We start from the raw sequence: 20,921 nt of genomic DNA, 5'->3' as shown, positions 1-20,921 counted from the left end.
AAATATTACACAAACAATAACAACACAGTAACATTGAAACAAAACAAAACAAGGGGCAAAAACAACAAAAACAGAAAACAAGAGAAATCCAAGCAGAGCTCTAGATCTCTGTAGCAATCCTTTCCTTTGCTAAGTACACTATAAAACTCTCCACTATTGGAGAGTTTTACACGGAGATGCAATGCGGACTCGATAAGATCAAGGCGACAGATGGTCGCCTTGGTCACTCATATAGAACATGGTAGGTGTCGTCCAATTGTCCACACTGACACATCCCTGAATCTGCCAGGTCGAATTTCTGCAGTCTGTCTCTAAAAGCACCATGGACGGAAAGAAATTGCGTCACATATTTATTAGGGTGTACCCAAGAGGCGTCTCGCAAACCAACAACATTTGGAGAGAGATCATGCGTATAACGCCCACCATCTGCTCAACCCATCCGGCCTGCTACAACGCATTGCCATGTTGTTCAATTTCTCGAACTTTATCCGAAGTTAACTCACCGGACTTCTTAGCAACACACCGCTGCTACTTCTCAGATGCAATCAAGTCTATCGGTTTCACGCCTGCAATCACTAAGATTGCCTCCCGTGAAATAGTACGGTAACCACAGTTGCCGTTAACAATATTAGGCATTGAGCCCTTAATAATATGTCTCTATAACTTTTATATTTTAGCTTATCCGCCCAAGACGCCGCGTATAGAATAACCTCGCACACGCCTTTATACAGAATGCTCATGGTCTTAAAGTTTAGACCCCAATCAAAATTGGCCACACGTCGAATACCGAAGAAGGAATTGCAGGCTCTCTCCGCGACGTATTGAAGGTGCTTCTTAAATTGCAGTTTCTCATCAAGAAACATCCCGAGGTACTTCTGAAACTGAACATACTTTATACGCTGGCCTGCCATCGAAACACGGACATGCAGACTCATTGCCAAACGCCTTTGAGGAGCATCATTGTGGTCTATTCCGGGCAAAACTTCAACTTGTTTTGATGACCCTACAGCTCAAGCATCCTGCAAGCTTGTGTGGCTCGGAGTTCAACTCCCTCCGCGAGCTTCCTTCGACCAGCAGGAACCCATCGTCAGCTAAACCACGATGCAACACCCGCTTGGTAACCTCAGCCACAGGAGAAAATCAAACTCCACCAACCACAATAATGGACCCAACACACTGCCCTGCGGACAACCTTGCCAACCTCATGGCTACCCTCATGGAGCAGCACGTCCCGATGACTGAAGTAACTTTCCATAACTTGCATTCACTTACAGTACATTCTTTTTTTTGGAGTTGGTAAATAGCAGAACACCACCATAGATTATTAAATGCTCCGGATATGTCCAGGAAAATTCTCAGGACATATTCTGTCTCACTGGTCGTTACCACACTCATCACACGGAGTATGGCGTCCTCAGTACCTTCTCCGGGACGAAACCCGTACTGATTCTCCATCAACAATCTTTGCGAGGTTAACCTCTCACTTATACGCAGATACAGCACCTTCCTTACCAATAACCGGAAGTAACGTCAGAAGTCTATACGACAAACTAACAGCAGGATTCTTGTCGCCAACTTTAAACAACAATTTCACAATCCCCTTCTTCTAACAATCATCCAACCCGTAGGGGAAGACACTCGCCTTGTGACGCTTCCGGTCACCACACCACACCCCTCGTTCCTAGCCATGATAGGTTTTAACGGTAGTCGTCTTTCGTCTTTTTCGAACTTTTTACATCTCATAATAATAAGCCAGGCGTCGTTGGAATGCGACTGATGTAAATGCCTCGGTAGACGTTTACATCAGTAAAGTTACAACTCTTACAATCACCCCAACTGAGCGAACAAGAAGCTCCGCCATTATTCCATCAAAGCCTGGGGCCTACCCCTACCTAAACTACAGATAGCTTGACGCACATCAGCCTCGGTAATATCCTAGGACACTGCAACCCCGCGGAACTGACTTCTCGCTGCATTCGCAGATAGTATTCGATCTCTCCAGCTTCACTATCATCAGGCAGTAAATCGTTAGTAATTTTGTAAAATCTCAGAAGTATCCGAAATTACACCAAACCTGGTCGAGAGAACAGACAGAAGACCGTCCTTTCATCGTTTGTGTCCCAAGATCCCATATATACTATGCCCCAGGGATCCCTGTTCCCCTGCTCATGAACAAAGAAACGTTCCTTTTTGAACTCCGGACTTTATGAAAGTAATGACATCTCAGGGTCCTGTATTCAGCAACAAGGACTGCCTCCGGACTGTCGTTCCGAATCACCCTCACGTTGAGAAGCTCTCCGCAAATGACAAACCACCCTCTTCTTGCTGGACAGTTCCCTATTCCAACATGATGCAATCCTCTCTCAACCAGAACTTCGGGAAATTGAACATTCAGCGGCATCAAGAAAAGCTACCGGCAAACCAATCTTCAAAATCCAAGACATCCAGACTTCCACCTAAAACTAGGAGCCTGGTCGGAAATAAATCGACAAGTTTATTCCAGTGTGCACGCCTGTGCAAGGAACGACCCTGCTGTATCAGAACGTTACATCGGTAGCGCTCACTCAAGCCACCATCAATTTCACAGACAATCAGTCAGTCAATGATCACTCAAGCAATCAACCTTCCCATTATAAACACTGGTAAGGATAAACCTACCAATGGTAACATCGATGTTCGTTCTACCGAACAATCGGCGTCCAACTATCATATCTACGTAGGTGGGTAACTCACCAGGAACATTATATACCTATAGATCATGCTGAGCTAAAAAGTCCTCCATTAATTCACCGCCAACATCAGCGAAACCGTTATGCCACAAGAACGACTCAGCGTTCACATCCGCATCAATAAAGATTGGATCAGTGCCAGAGAATAGTAGGATTTTATCCCAGACATGAAGATGACGATCAGCAGGGTCTCTATACTGGAAATATAAACTAGCAACATGCAGATGCAAGTTCTGAACATCCACACCACAGACAATGACATGATTATCCGAGAGCTGTCAAATAAAGACACAATAAAGTTCCCTTCTACAAAAAACAGCGAACCACAATAGAACTTCTTCCAACGAGAAAAACCTGGCAGATCACCGGATACAATATATGAATGCTGCAAAAAACTACATCCAAACGTCTACATGATACAATCTCTCCAAACTCTACCTGAGCAATATAAGCACCCTGAGCATTTAACTGACCAAATCTAATCATTTAATGAAATAGAATTATAAAACATATCGAGAGCTCTCTGAACACCCACAATCTTTACTGTTCATAGAGTGCTTATGATCCTTCCGAAGACGTTTGCAATTAACACAAGTCGGAACCTCCGACTTCTTTGGACACTCCTCATGCATGTGTCCTTTATCACCACAATGAGCACAAACTGCAGGATGTTCACAGAACTTAGCCCTGTGACCAAACCTGCAGCACTTAAAACAGCGCTGGATATCTAAATACTCCTTGACCTTACACAAAGAGAAGTCTACGAACAGTCTGCCATCTGCAGTGAAGCTGCCGAAAAGTTTAGGACTATCTTCAAAAATCCCATGGTAGCGCTTCACCTCGCGCCTACCAATTTAAATAATAATCTAAATTCAGACTTGAATGTAGCCTCATCCATCTGAGTATTTTGTTCCCTAATGAAAGCCACTAATTCTTCATGAGACAGCCGTCCATCTATGTCATAAACAATCACTTTAGGACACCTCTTGCCTTTAGGGTCGACTTTCATGTCGAACTTTTCGACTTTAAAGGAGTCAGAGATGACCCACACAATTTCTTTGTCATCAACAATGACGACTAAACCATTCTTCGTCTCTCTAATTTTATAAATTCTTAGTTTCTGCCTCTTATGTCAAAAGACGGCCTGAAACTTGTCCTTCAACTCCTTAGTTGTTTTAGTAACTGCCCCTCTCTTTAGGTTGACGAACACAACCTCTGGCTGCTTATGGAACAGACTAGCCTCCCGCTTTTCTTCCAGCACCTCTGCGTACCATTTACCTTGCAGCAATCCCTGCTGTGGAACCATGGGAGGGACGGAAACTATCTTCCGCATAACCTCTCTCACCTCATGCTTAGTGGCCAATCTTTCGTTGAGCCAAGGCTTTTACAATGAGTTTGAGTTCCCTGATCTTAGGGAGGATCTTACCTAGCACATTAGCCTTAGCACCTTAGCACTTGGGTTCTCCAAACTTTGAATCAACAAACTCCAGCAATAACGGGACTGGAACTCAAGCCCTCCCCCATTACCTTCAGAAAACTTCTCAATCATTAATTAATCTTTACTCTTCCCAGCCCACGAAGAACCGGAAGCATTTGCTCCCTACCCCTAATTTCCAGAAGTGGATAGTTGTAGAGCCTAACCTCAATCGTCTCTGTAATCTCTTCGTGAGGTTTAGCCCACTTGGACTTACCCTTTTTTACTTCAGTTTTAGACATTTCCGAAATCATAAATACAGTATCTTAGGCAATGGTAATTAATTAACACTAAACAAAAAATTAATGAAAACAATGTTTGCTTTCAAACTATAAACACAAACTCATAAAAAGAATTGACCAATAACAAGCACACACAGTAAAGACGTTGACCAAGAAGAAGCTACGTACAAACAAAGATCGTTGCTATCAACAACAGCTGTTAAAAAGAAAATAACAGCTAACTTAATAATAATAAAAAATGTCAGAAACTGAAATAACACTAAACAATAAAAAGAAACAAATATACAACAGAACACAATAGAAATGATAGTTTTACCCCGGGTGTGCAGTTCAAAGGGAATTTAAACTACACAAATTAATATCAAACAAGACTTAGATACTCCAGAAGCCCTAAAACAAGTACAAAACCATAAACTAAATCATAAGTCTAACTAACACAATCAACTAAAAAACTATAATACAACAATAAATAGCGGATAATACATATAAATAATATAATACAACACCAAATAGCTAAGCCTAACACAAACTCAACCTTTCTTACTCGTGTCGCGTGTAGAACTCCATCAAAATCCACCAAATCATTTCACTCACACTGAGATACCATATTCAAACACTGGCCCATGTGTTTTGTCACTGAGTTTTTGTTTATTAAAACTCAGGCCATTCAAACAAAATAAAAAAGTATTAATATACCTTGTAACTAAATATTAGTGTCATTGAATGTAACAAATCTGTACTTTAAATCTTAGTGATAGAAACACTTTCCATTCTTAAAAAAACAAATTAATGCAATAAAGTTTGTTTTTTATGTTATTTGTGTTAAATTACCAGGAAGTGTCTGGCACTTTTTCACATATTTAATTTATCTCTTCTTCAATGTTAAAATAAGTGCAAAAACATATACGAGGTGAATTTCAGATATAGAAATGCTAAACTTTAAGTACAGATTTCACATTGGTTGAAAGGGATATTTTAGCCAGTGAGGAAATTATACTATTGCAGTGTAGAGGCAAAACACACATGTGATTTTCTCTCTCTCTCTCTCACTCTGGTGTGTATGTCTTTCTAAAGGAAGCAGAATCATGTTTTATTCCTCTTCCTTTCCTATATATTACCATTACACCATTTACAAACATCAATCATACCCAGAGACGAGTAAAATTAACTACTAGGCATTAACCAACAATGTTTACGAAAGTTAGACTTTTTTTTTTCTGTTTAACCTCCGGGTCCACAGTTAAGCATTACTGCACATTGGATGAGATGAATGATTTGTAGTGTGTGTGAAAAATGCCATGCCTGACCGGGATTCAAACCTGGGACCTCTGGGTGAAAGACCGAGACGCTACCACTCGCGCCACGGAGGCCAGCATGAAACTTAGACTTGCTATACCTTAAGAGCATATCTTAGAAATCATAAACATTACGCAGAAAAAGTACTTTACATTATAAAACAAATATTACTCAAACTAATGGTTTTCTTTCATTTTGTCCTACGTGTTCCCCTACTTCCAGTGACCTTACTGAAATATTTCTATAATAAATAAAACTAATATACATACACAACAACAACAACATTCGTACTCACAGAACAATATATTGGAGCAGATATTGATGATATGATTTTATTGTACCAAGACAATGTGAACCATCATTAACATATGACACAACAAAACACATCACAAATTAAATGTTATAAATACAAACAAAAAACGAATACTTTTTTAACCTCATTATACAAAAAAATAAAAATAAACAAAAAATAATATACTTTTAAATATAACATAAAAAACAAGGATAACAAATATTCTCATTAACAATACCTCAAATCAACCAACCTCACATAAACTATCTGCTTTTCAAAGCATCTCCATACACAGACTACTAACATGAAGTACCTTTACTAACACTCATCACCAGAAGTCTTCCTCAAAAATGGGTATAATAACAACTTACTGTCATATTTGTATATTAAATAATTAAAGTTAATAAACAAAAAAATACATCACTTAATACACACAATCAAAGACTCAGAGAAAATAGCTCATAAATTTTTAAAATCTGGATACAATGTAACCTTCAGAACAGTAAATAAAATAAATATATAAACTAAAGTTTTTTAATAGTACAAGGTTCTAAATTGATCAAATGAGATGAATTTTAAAACAATGATACAATGAATACTGAAAAGATCTTTGCAGCAAAATAGACAACAAAAATTAAAATCTATAAGTATATGCTACTCTTCTCAAAGCTGTGTGCTATTTAAGCTCATAAAAGTGGATCATTTATTTATTCTTATTATATTACACCAGTCCAAGTTACATATTACTCATTAAAGTTAGTTCAAAATTTTTCATTATTAAAACCCTATCATTCATAATCTATTTCTCTGTCAGTGCACAAGACCAATTACATAAAAATATTAAAATCCTTAACTACATTGGAAAAAAGACAGCATGAAATGCCGATTTACACAGGGCTTATCATAGTTAATAATGTTTATGTAGAAAAATTATGGCTATTAAATCTTAATCGTTATTCCAGAAATATTTAGAGCAATTTTATTTTTCTGGAAATAACTAAAATGTTTTTTTATTATAGTTATTAAAATTAAATTATCCAAAAATATTTTAATTTTGGGTATTTTTTTTTCAGGAATCTAGTGCTTTAAATAAAATAATAATGTTAGAAAGCGAAGCACTAGCTTATTCTGCTTTCATAAATACACATGAATGTAGTACAAATAAAGAAAATTCAAACGAAGATGGTAATACATATTTTGAAAACTTTAAAGACAAGTAAGATTCTGTTTAATTACTTTTGTGTAAAATTAACTATTTTAACTAGAATGAATTTAATTGTTATTTGCTTGATTTATGATGTAATTCTGTTTAAAGAACCTGATTCTTTTTAAAGAAAGTCATACGCTGAGATGAGAGATAGCTAGGAGGATTGTTGAAATATCTCTGGAATCAACACAGCTTCTTTACAATCTACTTTTCTTAAAATTGAATTAAGTAGTATTAATTAATTAGTTTGAATTAAACTAATTTTTGTAACATGAGCAGTAGGAACAACTCCAGCTTTTGATACACTAACATCTAAGGAAAAATTCCTTTTATCACCATTTGCCTCTACAATTTGTTATGGTTATTATTTTTCTGATGCTGCATCATCTTCCTGAAAACAATATAAATATGAAACGTGCACAGAGATAAGATGTGTAAATAATGATTTATAAATTCATAATAAATTCATTATAAATATATATAATAATGATTCGCTAAAGAGATTACTTATTTAGCAAATTACTTTTATTCCAGCGTTTTATTGAAAACAACTTTCAAGCGTAGAAATACTGTTCATATATTTGTATCTCAAATTGGTATTTTTCAATGTTTTAAATACCTAACCATGTACTATAATCAGGAAGGAGATGCTATTTTAATCATGTAAGCGGGTGATTAAAATAAAAAAAGATTTTTTTTTTCTTTTATCATTATTCTTAACCTGTGAAGTGAAATTTAATTTATTTTTTGGATTCATCCTGTAATCTCATTTTGAGATTATATCCCCATTATCAGGTTAAGTAAAAAAAAAAAAAAACACATTAAAATAAATGAATCAAGTAAAAGTGATTTTCCTGCACAAAAAAGTAAAATTTTTCCAGAAAATTTTGTGATAAGATTTTGATTAGAACTGAATGTCCTCTAAGTAGTACTACTAGGTAGACAAAAAAGAAATTATATCTTTTAGCTAAACTAAACAGCAGAAACCAATCTGGAGAAGTCCAGATTAACAATCTGAATCTGTTCTACATTATCTAAAGACTAATTGCCAGAATACACTCAGCAACTTTTATGCACAATAGAAAATTTTCTTTTTCCTGTTTAGCCTTTGGGAATTATTGTTGAGGTATTATGTCAGAGGAAGAATGAGGATGATATGTATGAGTGTAAATGAAGTGAAATCTTGTACAATCTCAGTTCAACCATTCCTGAGATGTGTGGTTAATTGAAACCCAACCACCAAAGAATCAATAGAAAGTTTAATTTGAAGGAAGTCTCCCCCCCAAGTGACAATCTGAAAGGACAATCAACAACTGTTTTAAACAGTGCATTCTGATCAAGGAATCTGGGGAATTGAAATCAATATACAAAATTAAAAACCTGATTCTTAATGTAATACAGTGTTTAAACTTAAATAGTAAAGGAGAAATGGAAAAATTATAAAAAAAGAAAAGAAAAATTTAGAACCCACAAAAGTGAATAAAACCTAGAAAATAAAAAATTATTTCAAACTACACCAAACCAGAAAACTTTTTCATTCTATAAGAAAGGAAAGATTGTTTCACTGACTCTTTCAAAATGGATAAATATAATTGAAAGAAAATGTTCTAATTTTCTAAAACTCTTTAATAGAAAAACTAAATTAATTTGGTTACTAGAAGTCAGAAAATACTGGTAAAGAAAAACGCGTCTGAAAAGGAAATCCAATATTGGGAAATTTTTAGAAAAAGATTGAAAAATTGGAAGATTTCCAAGTCAAAATAGAAAAATGAAGGAATATTGGAAAACGAAAACAAAAGAATAAGATGAAATAAAAGTTCTACAAGGTCCAAATAAGAAATAAAAAAGTACTGCATGCATATACAGAGTGTTTCTAAAATGGTGGGCTGGCTATACTTTTTTGGATTCTGCTTGTAAAACTAAAAAAAAAAATATACTTAGGAAAATTGATTTCTCCTTTGTTTTCCCCCATCTACCATTTTGTTATTTTTATATAATAATTTATATCTCAAGTTTGGATAGACAAATCACATTAATATTTGGTAAGCGTCTTGGTAATAAGGTTTTAAAATTAACAAAAAATCAGGACTTAATACCTTCACAAATTACAAAGTGGCAGCCATGTTTATTTTTCAATCCGTTATATCTCCATAAATATTAGTTTTATCAAAATTTATGTTATTGCTAAAATATTAAGCCTTTTATTTTGAACAAAATGACATTTATTTTAGAAAATCAGTTGATAAATAGTTGAGATATGGAAGAAAGTTGATGTTGTAATTTTGTGTCATGATTATTAAGTCTATTATTGTGAGAAAATTAATACTTAATTTGATACTAATTTACAATACTAGAATTAACAATAAATAAAGACAATTAATATTTCATGAGTTGAATGTAAAGTAGAAGACTTGAAAACACAAATATTTACAACACCAATTTTCTGACATTTTGACTCCTTTCCATCAGGCTTCAATCTCTTCCTATACAATTCTATTTTCATAATTTTACTATTCTCTACTATACCTTCATATCTCTCTCTTCCAAGTATTGGCCCATTCTAAGATAGTTTATTGTAAATGTCTAATATTTTTGTTGACCAGAACAATATCATTAGCACCCAAAGAATGCTCAAACATTGGCTTCAATTTCAAGCTATCAAACTAGTACTTTCTTGTTCTTTTCTTGCACTGCTAAATGAAGAGAGTCCAAGAATATTATAAACAGAAGAGGACTGAAGAAGACTCCCTTAAGGAATGTATAGGAAATTGACTGGTCATCTGACTTTGAATTCTTGATATTCTCTCTCTTCGTGCCATCCGTACTGTGTAATATTGCACCTGTAATAGTTCACATTTTAATACAATTAAAAAAAAAAAATAGAAAAAAGCAGTCTCTGGAATTTTACTTTTTGTTCTTTGAGCAAATATTATGTAAACTTTCTTTAAAAATATCCAGTATTTTATTTTATTTTACATTAGCCATAAAGGAGTATTTCATTATTTAATAACTTTGTATTATACTGTAACTTGGTTTAGAAAAATAATCTTGTATTCAAAAGCTTCTTGTGCTCCTTTCAAACACCACTGACTTCCTATCAGTGTCCTTATTAATAAATGCACGCATAATGACTCAGAATAACTTGATGAAAAAATAAAAGATGGTTAAGTTATTAATATTTGTTTAGTTATATTGTTAAGTTTTCTAAAATTCAATGTAAAATAAGGAACAAAGGAATAACACCAAATGACTGTAAATAACTTAAACAACTGTTATTTGTTATTTAAATTATTCTGATAATCAAGGCTGAAAGTGGTATATAGAAAGACATCTTAGCAATGGTGACTTCACTCTTATTACTAATGCAGTGCATTTATTAATGTCCATGATACCAAGTCACTAGTTTTCAGTGGATAGAAATCTTCATATGTGTCCAACGTTTTTCTTTCTGGATGAAATTGGTTATTTTTTGGTTACAAAGTTATTTTGATTTATTACAGAGATAGTCCATTTTATTTTCTATGGATGATGCTGGGCAAAACTACCGTAAGAACACCACACTCGTTTGATAATTGTGCTGTTCAAATATTTGCATCTCCAACAACGAAAAATTCTGGCTCTAAGGTAATTGATTCAACAACATTTTTTTTTCTTTTAAGTTGTTAACTTGAAATAGTTTCAAATTATTTGTTATTTCACCATACATATTAGTTATCATTAATGATGGTTTATAAAATCATAAATTATCTTTCTTAAAAAACATCTTTTTTCCTATTTCTTCTAACTTACACTGCCATTCATTGTTCCTTTCTTTTTTTATTTCTAAAGCATTTCAGTGTATTTCTACATTCTGTTCCTAATAATTTCATTATTTACTCATTAACTTCCTTAATATTGTGTCTCAAAAGTGAATCTGTCCAGTCATTTATAAAGTGTTTTCTGAAAGTCTTATCTCATCTTCATGAAATTTTTTAAACAATATTATCCCATTATTCTCTGTGGTAATTGATGAGACAAGTTTTATGTTGGTCAAAATATAAATCTAATCCAATGAGCAACACACGCTGTCCTTCAGACTATTCTTAATCTGCAATCAGATCCAGTGTCAGTAAAGTATATCAGGGAAGACACAATGTTTTATCTTTGCAGTATGGATGTTGTGATATTCAGATAATTCATGTAGTTAAAAAATGACAATGAAAATGAGCATGTATCTGGTCATCTGACTTCCAATGAAGAACTCATTGTGAGAGTGAGAGAATGAATTCAAGCATTCTGCTGTACAAGTATGATAATCATTGCAGGTGATTGGTATTAACATAAAAACAATTCAGCAAATTTTATTTGAAGATTTGGGTAAGCAGAAAATTTCTTCTTAGTTTGTGTCACATTTCTTTATCACATGATCCTCATAGATTCCCTACTTCATAATAGTCATACTTTAAACTGGTCTCATAAATGAAAATTCTAGAATTTGATTGTTTTGGAGGTGAGAATTTATGTTTTTGCTATGGTCTGCAACAAATATCAAAGTGTTAAATGAAGACCAAATTCTCACCACTGGTTGATTTAAACTGAGGAACTGGGTGTATAATTCCATCTTTCTTTAAGTATCTGATTTTAGCAGAACTGATTAGAGAAAATGGAACTTTTGAGTGATGAATATAAAAAGTTATCTTTTATTCTTTGTGTGATTTTCAGAAAATATTAAATATTTTAGCATGGCTTACTACTGAAACAGTAATCTTAAGTTGAAGGCTAAAAAACCAAATTGATGAGAGCAGAATACCATAACTTGATAATTTTTCATGTACAATACTTGTAGTAGTTTGTAAATTACCATTTAAACAAATTTAGAAAGAATCTTTAGGCTTGTGCAGAAAACTAAAAATACATGGAAATAAAGAGATATGATATACAGGGCAACCTATTAAAAATATATGAATACAATTATTAATTATGGTGCTTTCATTTATTTATAAGGCAATAAACACTTTCAAGTAACAGTTTAAAAAAAATTTAGGCTGATTATTTATGATACAAGAGATATAGCAGGTAGATGTAAATTTCCAAAGGTCCATGCAACTACATTATTTATATGTGAGCAGAGTTGTATAAGATAAAAGTTCATGGAGAAATATACTTTATAACATTAATAACTGTGATAATAAATGTCTTTCATTAAAAGCTAAAGCAGCCTTTATTTAAAGTTAAAGCTTTAACAACCTTTAAAATGTTTTACTTAATTGAAGAATTACTCATTTTCCTTAATAAATATTTTTAGGTTTAGGATTGGTAATATACTGAAAAGTGTCTTAAGGGTTGATGTAAAAAATGGTATTTGAATATATATATTTATATTACAGATTACAGATTTTATATATTTATTTATATATATATATATATATATATATATATATATATAAATATATATATAAAATAATTACTCCTACTTTAGTTCTTTATATTGGATATGCTGTTTTTTTCTGTAATTTACTTTTGTGTCTATAAAATGTATAGAAAAGTTATGTATTTTTTTTTTTACAGTTTAATATTAAGATTAAAGTAAATGGTGGAGAGGTTGGTAATCACCCATTACCAGGATATAAATTCAATGTGGTAGGAGATGTAGAATTGGTAGGAGAATCAAAAGACAAGTCAAAATCTTATTCTTTTAATTCTGATGTTGATAGTTCACCAAATGGAGTTAAAACTATTATCAAGACGAAATTTTCAACAGCAGTTGGTGGTGTTCCTCAAGGAACTGTAAGTATAATTCTGTTTTTTTAAATGTATAACAGCAATCATTTAATTTAGAATTTTAGATGAAAGCATCTTTTTAGTAGTACTAGGAAACTTCTTATAAATACAGGAAAACTGTTTTCTTTTTTCTTTACATGCACACAGTTGCCATTATTTTATAAATGTTTGGACAATGTCTCACCATTGAAACAGGAATCTTAGTCCAAACAAGCTCAAGCCAAATTCAAGGCCTAAACTCAATTATCTGAGCAGCTGAAGCTTGAATCAAGCTTTCTGTCTGTTTGTGGGTTTGCTTCTGAGTAATGAGTGATAGGTGAGGCACAAGTGTAACTTTAGAACATAAGATTAATTAGGCAGAGTCTCTTTTCTACATCTGTTGTCATTATAAAAAGAATTCTTTTCAACAGATTTTTAAATTACTATATGACAATGACATAGAAAAATAAATATATGATGAATGTGAGAAAACATCACAAATCCACTAAAGTTAGGAAACTGATTCTTCTTTATTAGAAGTTTATCACTAGGATTGAAAACATTTTAAACTACTTCTCACTGTTCCCTTCTGATTTACTCCCATAAAAAATGAAAATACTCAATTTTTTTTCAAAATGGATTCTAGTTCAGAAAAGTATACAACTACATAAAGGAGTGATTTATATCCCATACTCTACAACTGGCCCCTACCGCCCCCTACCCACCCCCCTAACCTAACCTTTCTCTACCTGTCCCCTAACCACCAAAATAACAGAAATTAAAGTACTGCTTTATTAAAACTTTTTTTTTTTTAAATCATAAAGGAGAAAAAGAAAACCTTGCCTTCTTGCATCCTTAACAACTCATGCTTCCTTGTCCCCCACATACATGAAAAATAACAATATCAAATCATTTTTTTCTACAAAGGTCCTACTATCTGAGAAAATTAAAATACATCATGGTATCCAAGGATTTCAGACTTTCTTCCTCCTTCATAACCCTCTAATCATTTTTAATTCAGTCAACTAAATTATCAAAAAATTGAAGTAAACTTGAATCATTCCTTCTTTCAAAAAGTATTTTATCTTCAAAAAATTTAAAACCAGTTAGTAGAAGGTTTGGGACTACTTTCCTCCAATTATTTCATACCCCCTCCCACAATTAACAAAAATTAAAATGTTACAATATTTTATTGTTCTTTTTTGGAATATTTTTATTTCAGAAAAAATTCAAAAAAAAAATCATAATGTTATCCAAGAGTTTGGATGCTCTCAGTGCCCTCTGTGATGTCATCAATAGATTCAAAGATTTAACTGTTTTCCGGTATTCACAATTATTCCCAGTATATTCACAATTATTAGGGGGATTGTCAGTCCACGGTCTTGCGTCCAGTTACTTACAATGTCCAATGCTATGTTACTGCCATGTTATGACGTTCTTCTATTTTGGTTTTGGTTCCATCTTTCACTAAGATGGTGATATCATCGGCATATGCCAACTCTTTCGTGCCCTCTGGTGATTGTAAATTCAACACACCATCATATGCTAGGACCTATAGCAGCAGCGGTTCCAGCACTGAGCCCTGCGGAACACCACCAAACCCCACATTTGGAATCTTACTTGGTCTTCTTGTGCATCTATCATATTCCATCTTTCAGAGAAGTATTCTCTAATCTGCCTGCATAAATACCGACTTACTCCTTTTACTTCCAAAGCAGACATAATAACTCTCCAGGGTGCGGTGCCAAATGACTTTTTAACATCTAAGGATATGAATCATTATTTTTAAGAGGTGGAGGAATCCCATTTACGGGCGCCGTAGCAGTGTCGGACTCGCTAACGGGTTCCACATGATAGTAAAAAAGGCGTATCTATTCTTGTGCACTACCGACTAAACCTCCGCCCCTGGCGACCCGACCCTCCTGGAAGTAGCTGGTTTACCCATTACTTCAGAACGGGGGGGGGGGGGGGGGGTAAGCGCTCACACACACACACACACACACACACATTCAGACAAAGCAAATAGCAAGGGACATACACACACATAACTAAAAAACCAGCACAAAACAACACCAAGCAGACTTGAACCAAACATACCAACACATATACACCACCCGTGCACATACACACGCATACCAACAACTCTCACAACACTCATACTTACCATCCGTATACTTACTTGCTATCACTTTAACTTGGAAGGAGGAAGCCCTCAGGACCCCAGTCGGTGAAGTGACTGCGGCTTCATTGCATCCAGCCGACCCCCACAAGATCGGGGGGCACTCTAGACACTTGCCCGCGGCCTTGTTCCCCCACCGGGACCCAGGCCTCTATTTAACTTGCAGCTTTCTTCGGCAGAACGAAATTTCTCCATAACTGCTTTAGCATATCGGGCAACAGCCGCGCAATGATTCTCACTGATTAACATAATTTCCTGGAGGTCCTCAGGTTCAAAAATGTCCTCTTTGCCAATAGCACTCACGATCTCCTCACGCTCTACCACAAATCTAGAACAGCAAAAAATACATGAAAAGGCTTCAACCCCACAATCAGGGGAGCTATCTGAGTGGACCAACCCAAATCTATAGAGATACACCCTAAATCCCCCATGGCTCGCCAGCAACTGACTAAGATTAAAATCCAAAAATCAAAAAGATTAAAATCTTGAGTTCTCCCAGACTATCTTCCAACATCACATACCAACCTGTAGGTCCATCTGTTCTTCGCACAGCAGTTCTATCTCTTCTGCCAATTCCTTTATATTTCTTCAGTAATTGTCACACTCACGTCTTTCTTTTCAACTAAGGTCATAACTCCGTATTCACGCATCCTCTTTCTATACATAATCACGAAGTCAATCAGGCGCAACCCGGAAATGACTACCACGGCCTCCAAGGAGACAGTGCTGTAGGCTATCGCAACCCTGAGACAACACTTCCTATGGAGAGCCTTCAATATGCCTCTGTATTTCCTATACTTAAAATAACATACGCCCAAATTTCAGCACCACACAATAAGGTTGCATATGCCACTCCGGTGAGTAGCCTCCTCCTCTGTTGCCCTGGGCCTCTTAAATTAGGTAAAATGCCCGCAATCTAGCACATATCTTTCTCCGCCTTTTCAGAGGCTTTAAAAGTATGCCTACCAAATCTCAGTCTAGCATCGATCCAAATGCACAAATATTTTATCATGACCTTAGATTTAATTCGCCTACCCTCCAACTCAATCGTCAATGCTGGCCTGCGTTTAGCAGAGGAAATTACAACTATTTCGGTTTTCTCCGGCGCCGTCTGGAGTCTAGCTTCCACCATCCAAGCTGCAACAGAGTAATAGGAGTCGCTGATCTTCGAGGCAGCGTCCCTCCGTGTATTCGCCTCGGAACAAGTAATAGAATATCTGCTAACCTATGATCGTCACCTTCGGAGATAGTGGGACACTAAACACTTCGTCGTAAGTTATATTCCAGATGGTTGGTCCATGGACCGACTCCTGGGATACTCCTCTGTCCACTTTACCATCGAGGACGTCACCATCAACATCACGTATGATACATCTGCCTGTAGATACGAGCAGATGAACCGAACTAAGTATAGTGGAACTCGAAACCTTTCTAGCGGCCGTCTGATCGCGACGTGTGAAACACTGTTGAACGCTTTCTTCATATCCAGTGCGACCAGAATGCAAATCCTTCCTTTGCATCTCCGGCGGCCAGCAATGATTCGCTCCGTCAAACCCCATACATCTGCAACAGCATCCAGTGCAGATCGGCCTTTAATGAAACTGTACTGATTTCGGTGGAGTCTATCCTTCCCTTCCACCGCGCAGGTTAACCGTTGCAGTATCATTCTTTCAAAAACCTTGGCCAATGTATCTATCATAGATAAAGGCCGATGGGAGGACGGCAACGCCAAGTCCCTACACGGTTTCGGAATCAAGACCAGGAGCTGGCGCCTGCACCTCCCACCTTCAAACAGGTGTTATATACACTTAAAACACCTCAGAATCAGCTCCAACTGCAGCCTTAACAACCATATTTGGCAGGCGAACTGGGCCCAGTGCCTTCTCCAAGGTCACTCGCAACATCGCTGAATTGAGCTCCCCTACTTCAAACAATGGCAGTGTCCCCACATCTAGTTCCACATCAGCTAGTGCCCCATCCCTGTAAAGAAAGAGCTCCTCAATTATGCGCACAACCTCTGTCGCATCTCGGGTCACTAGTGTTCTGGTGACCTGTGTTCTGGTCACTAGTGTTCTGGTGATTCTCTCCTCACTAACAACCTGTAGGGCTTTCCCCAAGTATCCGCCTCTTTCTCTTCAATTAAGCGTCTCCAACATTGCCTCTTCGTATCCTTTATCAGCCGTGCCAACTCTCTCTTCTTCTCTTTATATTAGGCCAACAGACTTAGTCGAGTAGAGATACGACTCGTCGCCGCACGCCTGGCCAGTAATCATTCCCTTCGCTTATACGCTTTCTCAGCCGCCCACCAGAATAACGGAGGACGACCTCTCCTACTGTATTTTCTACGGAGCTGTAGATCACGCGAACGCAGTAACAATTCGACCAAGTGAGTAGCTTTGTCCTCTGCATTGTGGGCTTAATTCACCATCCGAAATTCAGATTCTCTGCAAAGGCAATCGGGTCCATACCTTTGGCGCTTCAGCCCTGTTGAACACCAGTGCCAGGGTCAGTTAAAGTCATAGTCACCGCCTGATGGTCACTGGGTGTGAATCCTTTGTAGACCCGTCAGTCCCGAATTCTCGGAGCCAGAGTTGAAGCGGCAAACGTGACATCAATAATAGAACCAGTCTCCCCTCTTCTGAATGTGAACACTCGCCCTACACTCATACACACCACATCCAGTTCTGCAATGATATCATTAAGCAGCCTGCCCCGTAGATCGGTCCTGACGGACCCCCAGGATGTAGACCAAGCATTGTAGTCACCCTCTAATAACGCCGACCGATGAATAGAAATATCCCTAGCAAGGACGACCAGGATCTCTCTATAAGCTTCTGAGGGTATATTGGGCGAGAGGTAACAGGACTAATAATACACCCCGCCAACCCTCGCTCTCACAAATCCTCTCCCTCGATGGACATCCCGGACAATCCGATGGCCGCACCCCCATCTTCAGACAAAACTCATTCCGGCTAAACCCGGGGCTAATAAGGCTCGGAAATGAGCACAACATCTGCACCCATCTCCGATATATACTCGAGAGGGATGTCCTTCACGTACCTTTTCTAACTTCAGCAGACCAGTTTACTGCTCTAGATATTACTTGTATCGCCTAGCGTTTTTTTCCAAAAACTCATATTCTTCGCGTTGATCTCTGCGCCTTCATTTAACTCCTGTATGATTCGTGAGACCAAAATCTTTACAACAACTTTTCCCAAAGTATAGATGAGACTCAATGGTCTGTATTCAAGTCCACCGTCATTGTGCTTACTCTTTGATAGAAAAACCACATGAGACTCTTTTCAACATTTAGGAAATCTTATTATCTACCAGTGTCTAGCAACATCCACCATCGTCCAAGGAACTTTATCTACAAGTCCCTTCAACACGGCTGCAGGTATGCCATCAGGGCCATGACTCTTTTTATTGCCGAGTTGGCGTATAGCGGTCGATACTTCGTCAAGCGTAAAGCTTCTCTTTTCACATTCCACAGTCTCGTCTACTACCTCCTCAGCACAGGGGAATAATACTGAAATCTGCGATCCAGCCTGCTCTTTAGTTAACACTGGCAGACGCCTACCAAAGCGCTTTGTCACAATATGATAGGCTTAACCCCATGGGTCGTCATTTAATTCTTCACACAGTTTGTGCCAGTGCTCACGCTTGGATCTTTTGATTTCCCTGTTTAAGGCTCTCCTGCATACTACATACCGTAACACTCGAATGACACAAAACACTCGATCCAAAACCCTCGAATGACACAAGTCCTTATCCCATCATCCGTCCAGGATCGTAAGGTCTAAAACTGAAGTGTGTCCCCTGCCCTCGTACGTCGGGTCCCGTCGATTCTAGCATATCGGTGAACACTTCACCACAACGATTGTTGTACATACTTCCAGCAGCAACAGCCTTGCTGTTAAAGTCACCCATCAGTGTTACTCTTTTATTTGTACTTGTGACAACTCTGTGTAATGAATTGGTGAAACCATCAAATATCACCTGGTCAACATTGGGAGAAACGTATGCCCCTATGATCACTGCGTTATCAAGCTCAATGGCAATGAAATTTCTTCCTCGACTGAATAAATGCCAGGCAAGTCTTCTAATCACATCATAGATCGCGACGTCACCTTCAGTGTCCTCACACCAGCCAGTCCTAGCGGCAACATATCTGTTGGGCTCAGTTGTTATTATTAAATCGGCACCTCAATCCTTCGTGGGCTCCCGCCCTAAATCATGGGAGAGCGAGCTCCTATTTGAGTTTGTGAGCATTAACTAATATATAATTTTTATGAAATAAAGCTATATATCATCGCAGAAATAGATGTTCTTAATGAATAAGGGGTTTTTCGATAAATATGTTATAATCTTTATAGTTTCACGTTTTTTAATTTGAAATTTTTGTCCTTCTAACCATGATTTTTTTTCTCCTAACCCGTTTATGAATCGCGTTGCTAGATAGTAGTACTTGATAGTGTTAGGTAGCGTACAAAACCTTGGTAGTGTATACTTGAAATAATAAAATTTAAAAGAGATTATAATAGTTTTATTAATAAAAAGAATAAATAAAACAGAAATAAATTGTTAAAATTTTTATTCTACAATTAGAACTATTTGGTGGCGTTGGGGTCGTGATATCTCGAAAAATTGTATTTTTGGCCCGATTTAGCTCATATTCGGAATACAAATTAGTTACGAGAAAATACATATTTTTGCAAAAAGATTTTCATTCATGAAGATCGAGTGCTTTATTTGATGAGAATTTTTAAATTGTTTTTTTTTCATAGAAATAAGAAGAATCTTCTTATTAACAAATGACTATTTATTGATTAGAATTGATACATCGTCCAATCAACCAATTGCATGATTTCAAATTTAGAATATTCTTGATGTTCTATTCAAGTTGAATCCTTTATGCCTGAAACTAATTCTATGAAACGAATACTATGTAGCTGATTGTAAAGTTGAAAAGCTTTTACCAAATGCCCTGAAAAAATTTAATCTCTGTTACAGAGCAAGATTCAACTTGATCTGCAACAGAGATTAAATTTTTTCAGTGCATTTGGTAAAAGCTTTTCAACTTTACAATCAGCTACATAGTATTCGTTTCATAGAATTAGTTTCAGGCATAAAGTTTTGTCTGATTGAAGGCAAATTTCGATGATATCCAACATAACTTTCATATTTACAAATCTTAGATTATATGAAATATTCGACAATTCTGATGAGATGTTTGGTTTGAAAAACGACACATTTTATTATTTGGAGATTTGTTGCAACTTCAACCAGTGCGTGCAATCCAACTTACATAAAAATTACTTTAGATAAAACCAATAAATACTTAAGATCATTTGGTACCTTTGATTTATGGAAGACTCTTTTCCATTACGATGAATTGACTATCAATATGCGACAAAAAAAAAACGATTAGAATATTCAGAAATACTATCTCGAATTAAAATCGGTTACTTGAACAATGACGATTTAAAACAACTTAATTCTGGAAATTTGTTTTTACAAATACTGACTACTATAAGAATTTGCTCGATAAACTACCAATGGATAGGTTATGTCTTCTACCAACCCGTTACATATGTGAAACATTAAATACAGAAATGTTAAGACGCTTCTCTTCTGAAGAAATTGAATTAGTTGCTAACGATTCATTAGCTTGTGCAACCTATTTGAGGAAAAAATCAATAAAGCTTTAAAATCAGATGGTGAACATTATTCTAAGACTGGAGATTTTCCTAAGAACATTAC

General features: G+C 36.1%; 1 protein-coding gene across 2 annotated transcripts in view; it reads left to right on the top strand.

Annotated features, from left to right (window-relative positions):
- LOC142319403 (uncharacterized) overlaps positions 1-20,921 on the top strand; it is a 104,277-nt gene that overhangs the window by 59,446 nt on the left and 23,910 nt on the right. For both annotated transcript variants that reach the window (XM_075356648.1, XM_075356647.1), the window contains 3 exons: positions 7,107-7,249; positions 10,741-10,864; positions 12,788-13,006. In XM_075356648.1, coding sequence (XP_075212763.1) covers positions 7,107-7,249; positions 10,741-10,864; positions 12,788-13,006 — 486 coding nt within the window. The remainder of the gene's footprint in view (positions 1-7,106; positions 7,250-10,740; positions 10,865-12,787; positions 13,007-20,921) is intronic.

This window comes from Lycorma delicatula, chromosome 2 (genome assembly GCF_047948215.1).
Source record: "Lycorma delicatula isolate Av1 chromosome 2, ASM4794821v1, whole genome shotgun sequence".
Lineage (NCBI taxonomy): Eukaryota > Metazoa > Arthropoda > Insecta > Hemiptera > Fulgoridae > Lycorma > Lycorma delicatula.
Note: the sequence above shows the minus strand (reverse complement) of the source record. Positions and strands in the feature narration are given on the sequence as shown.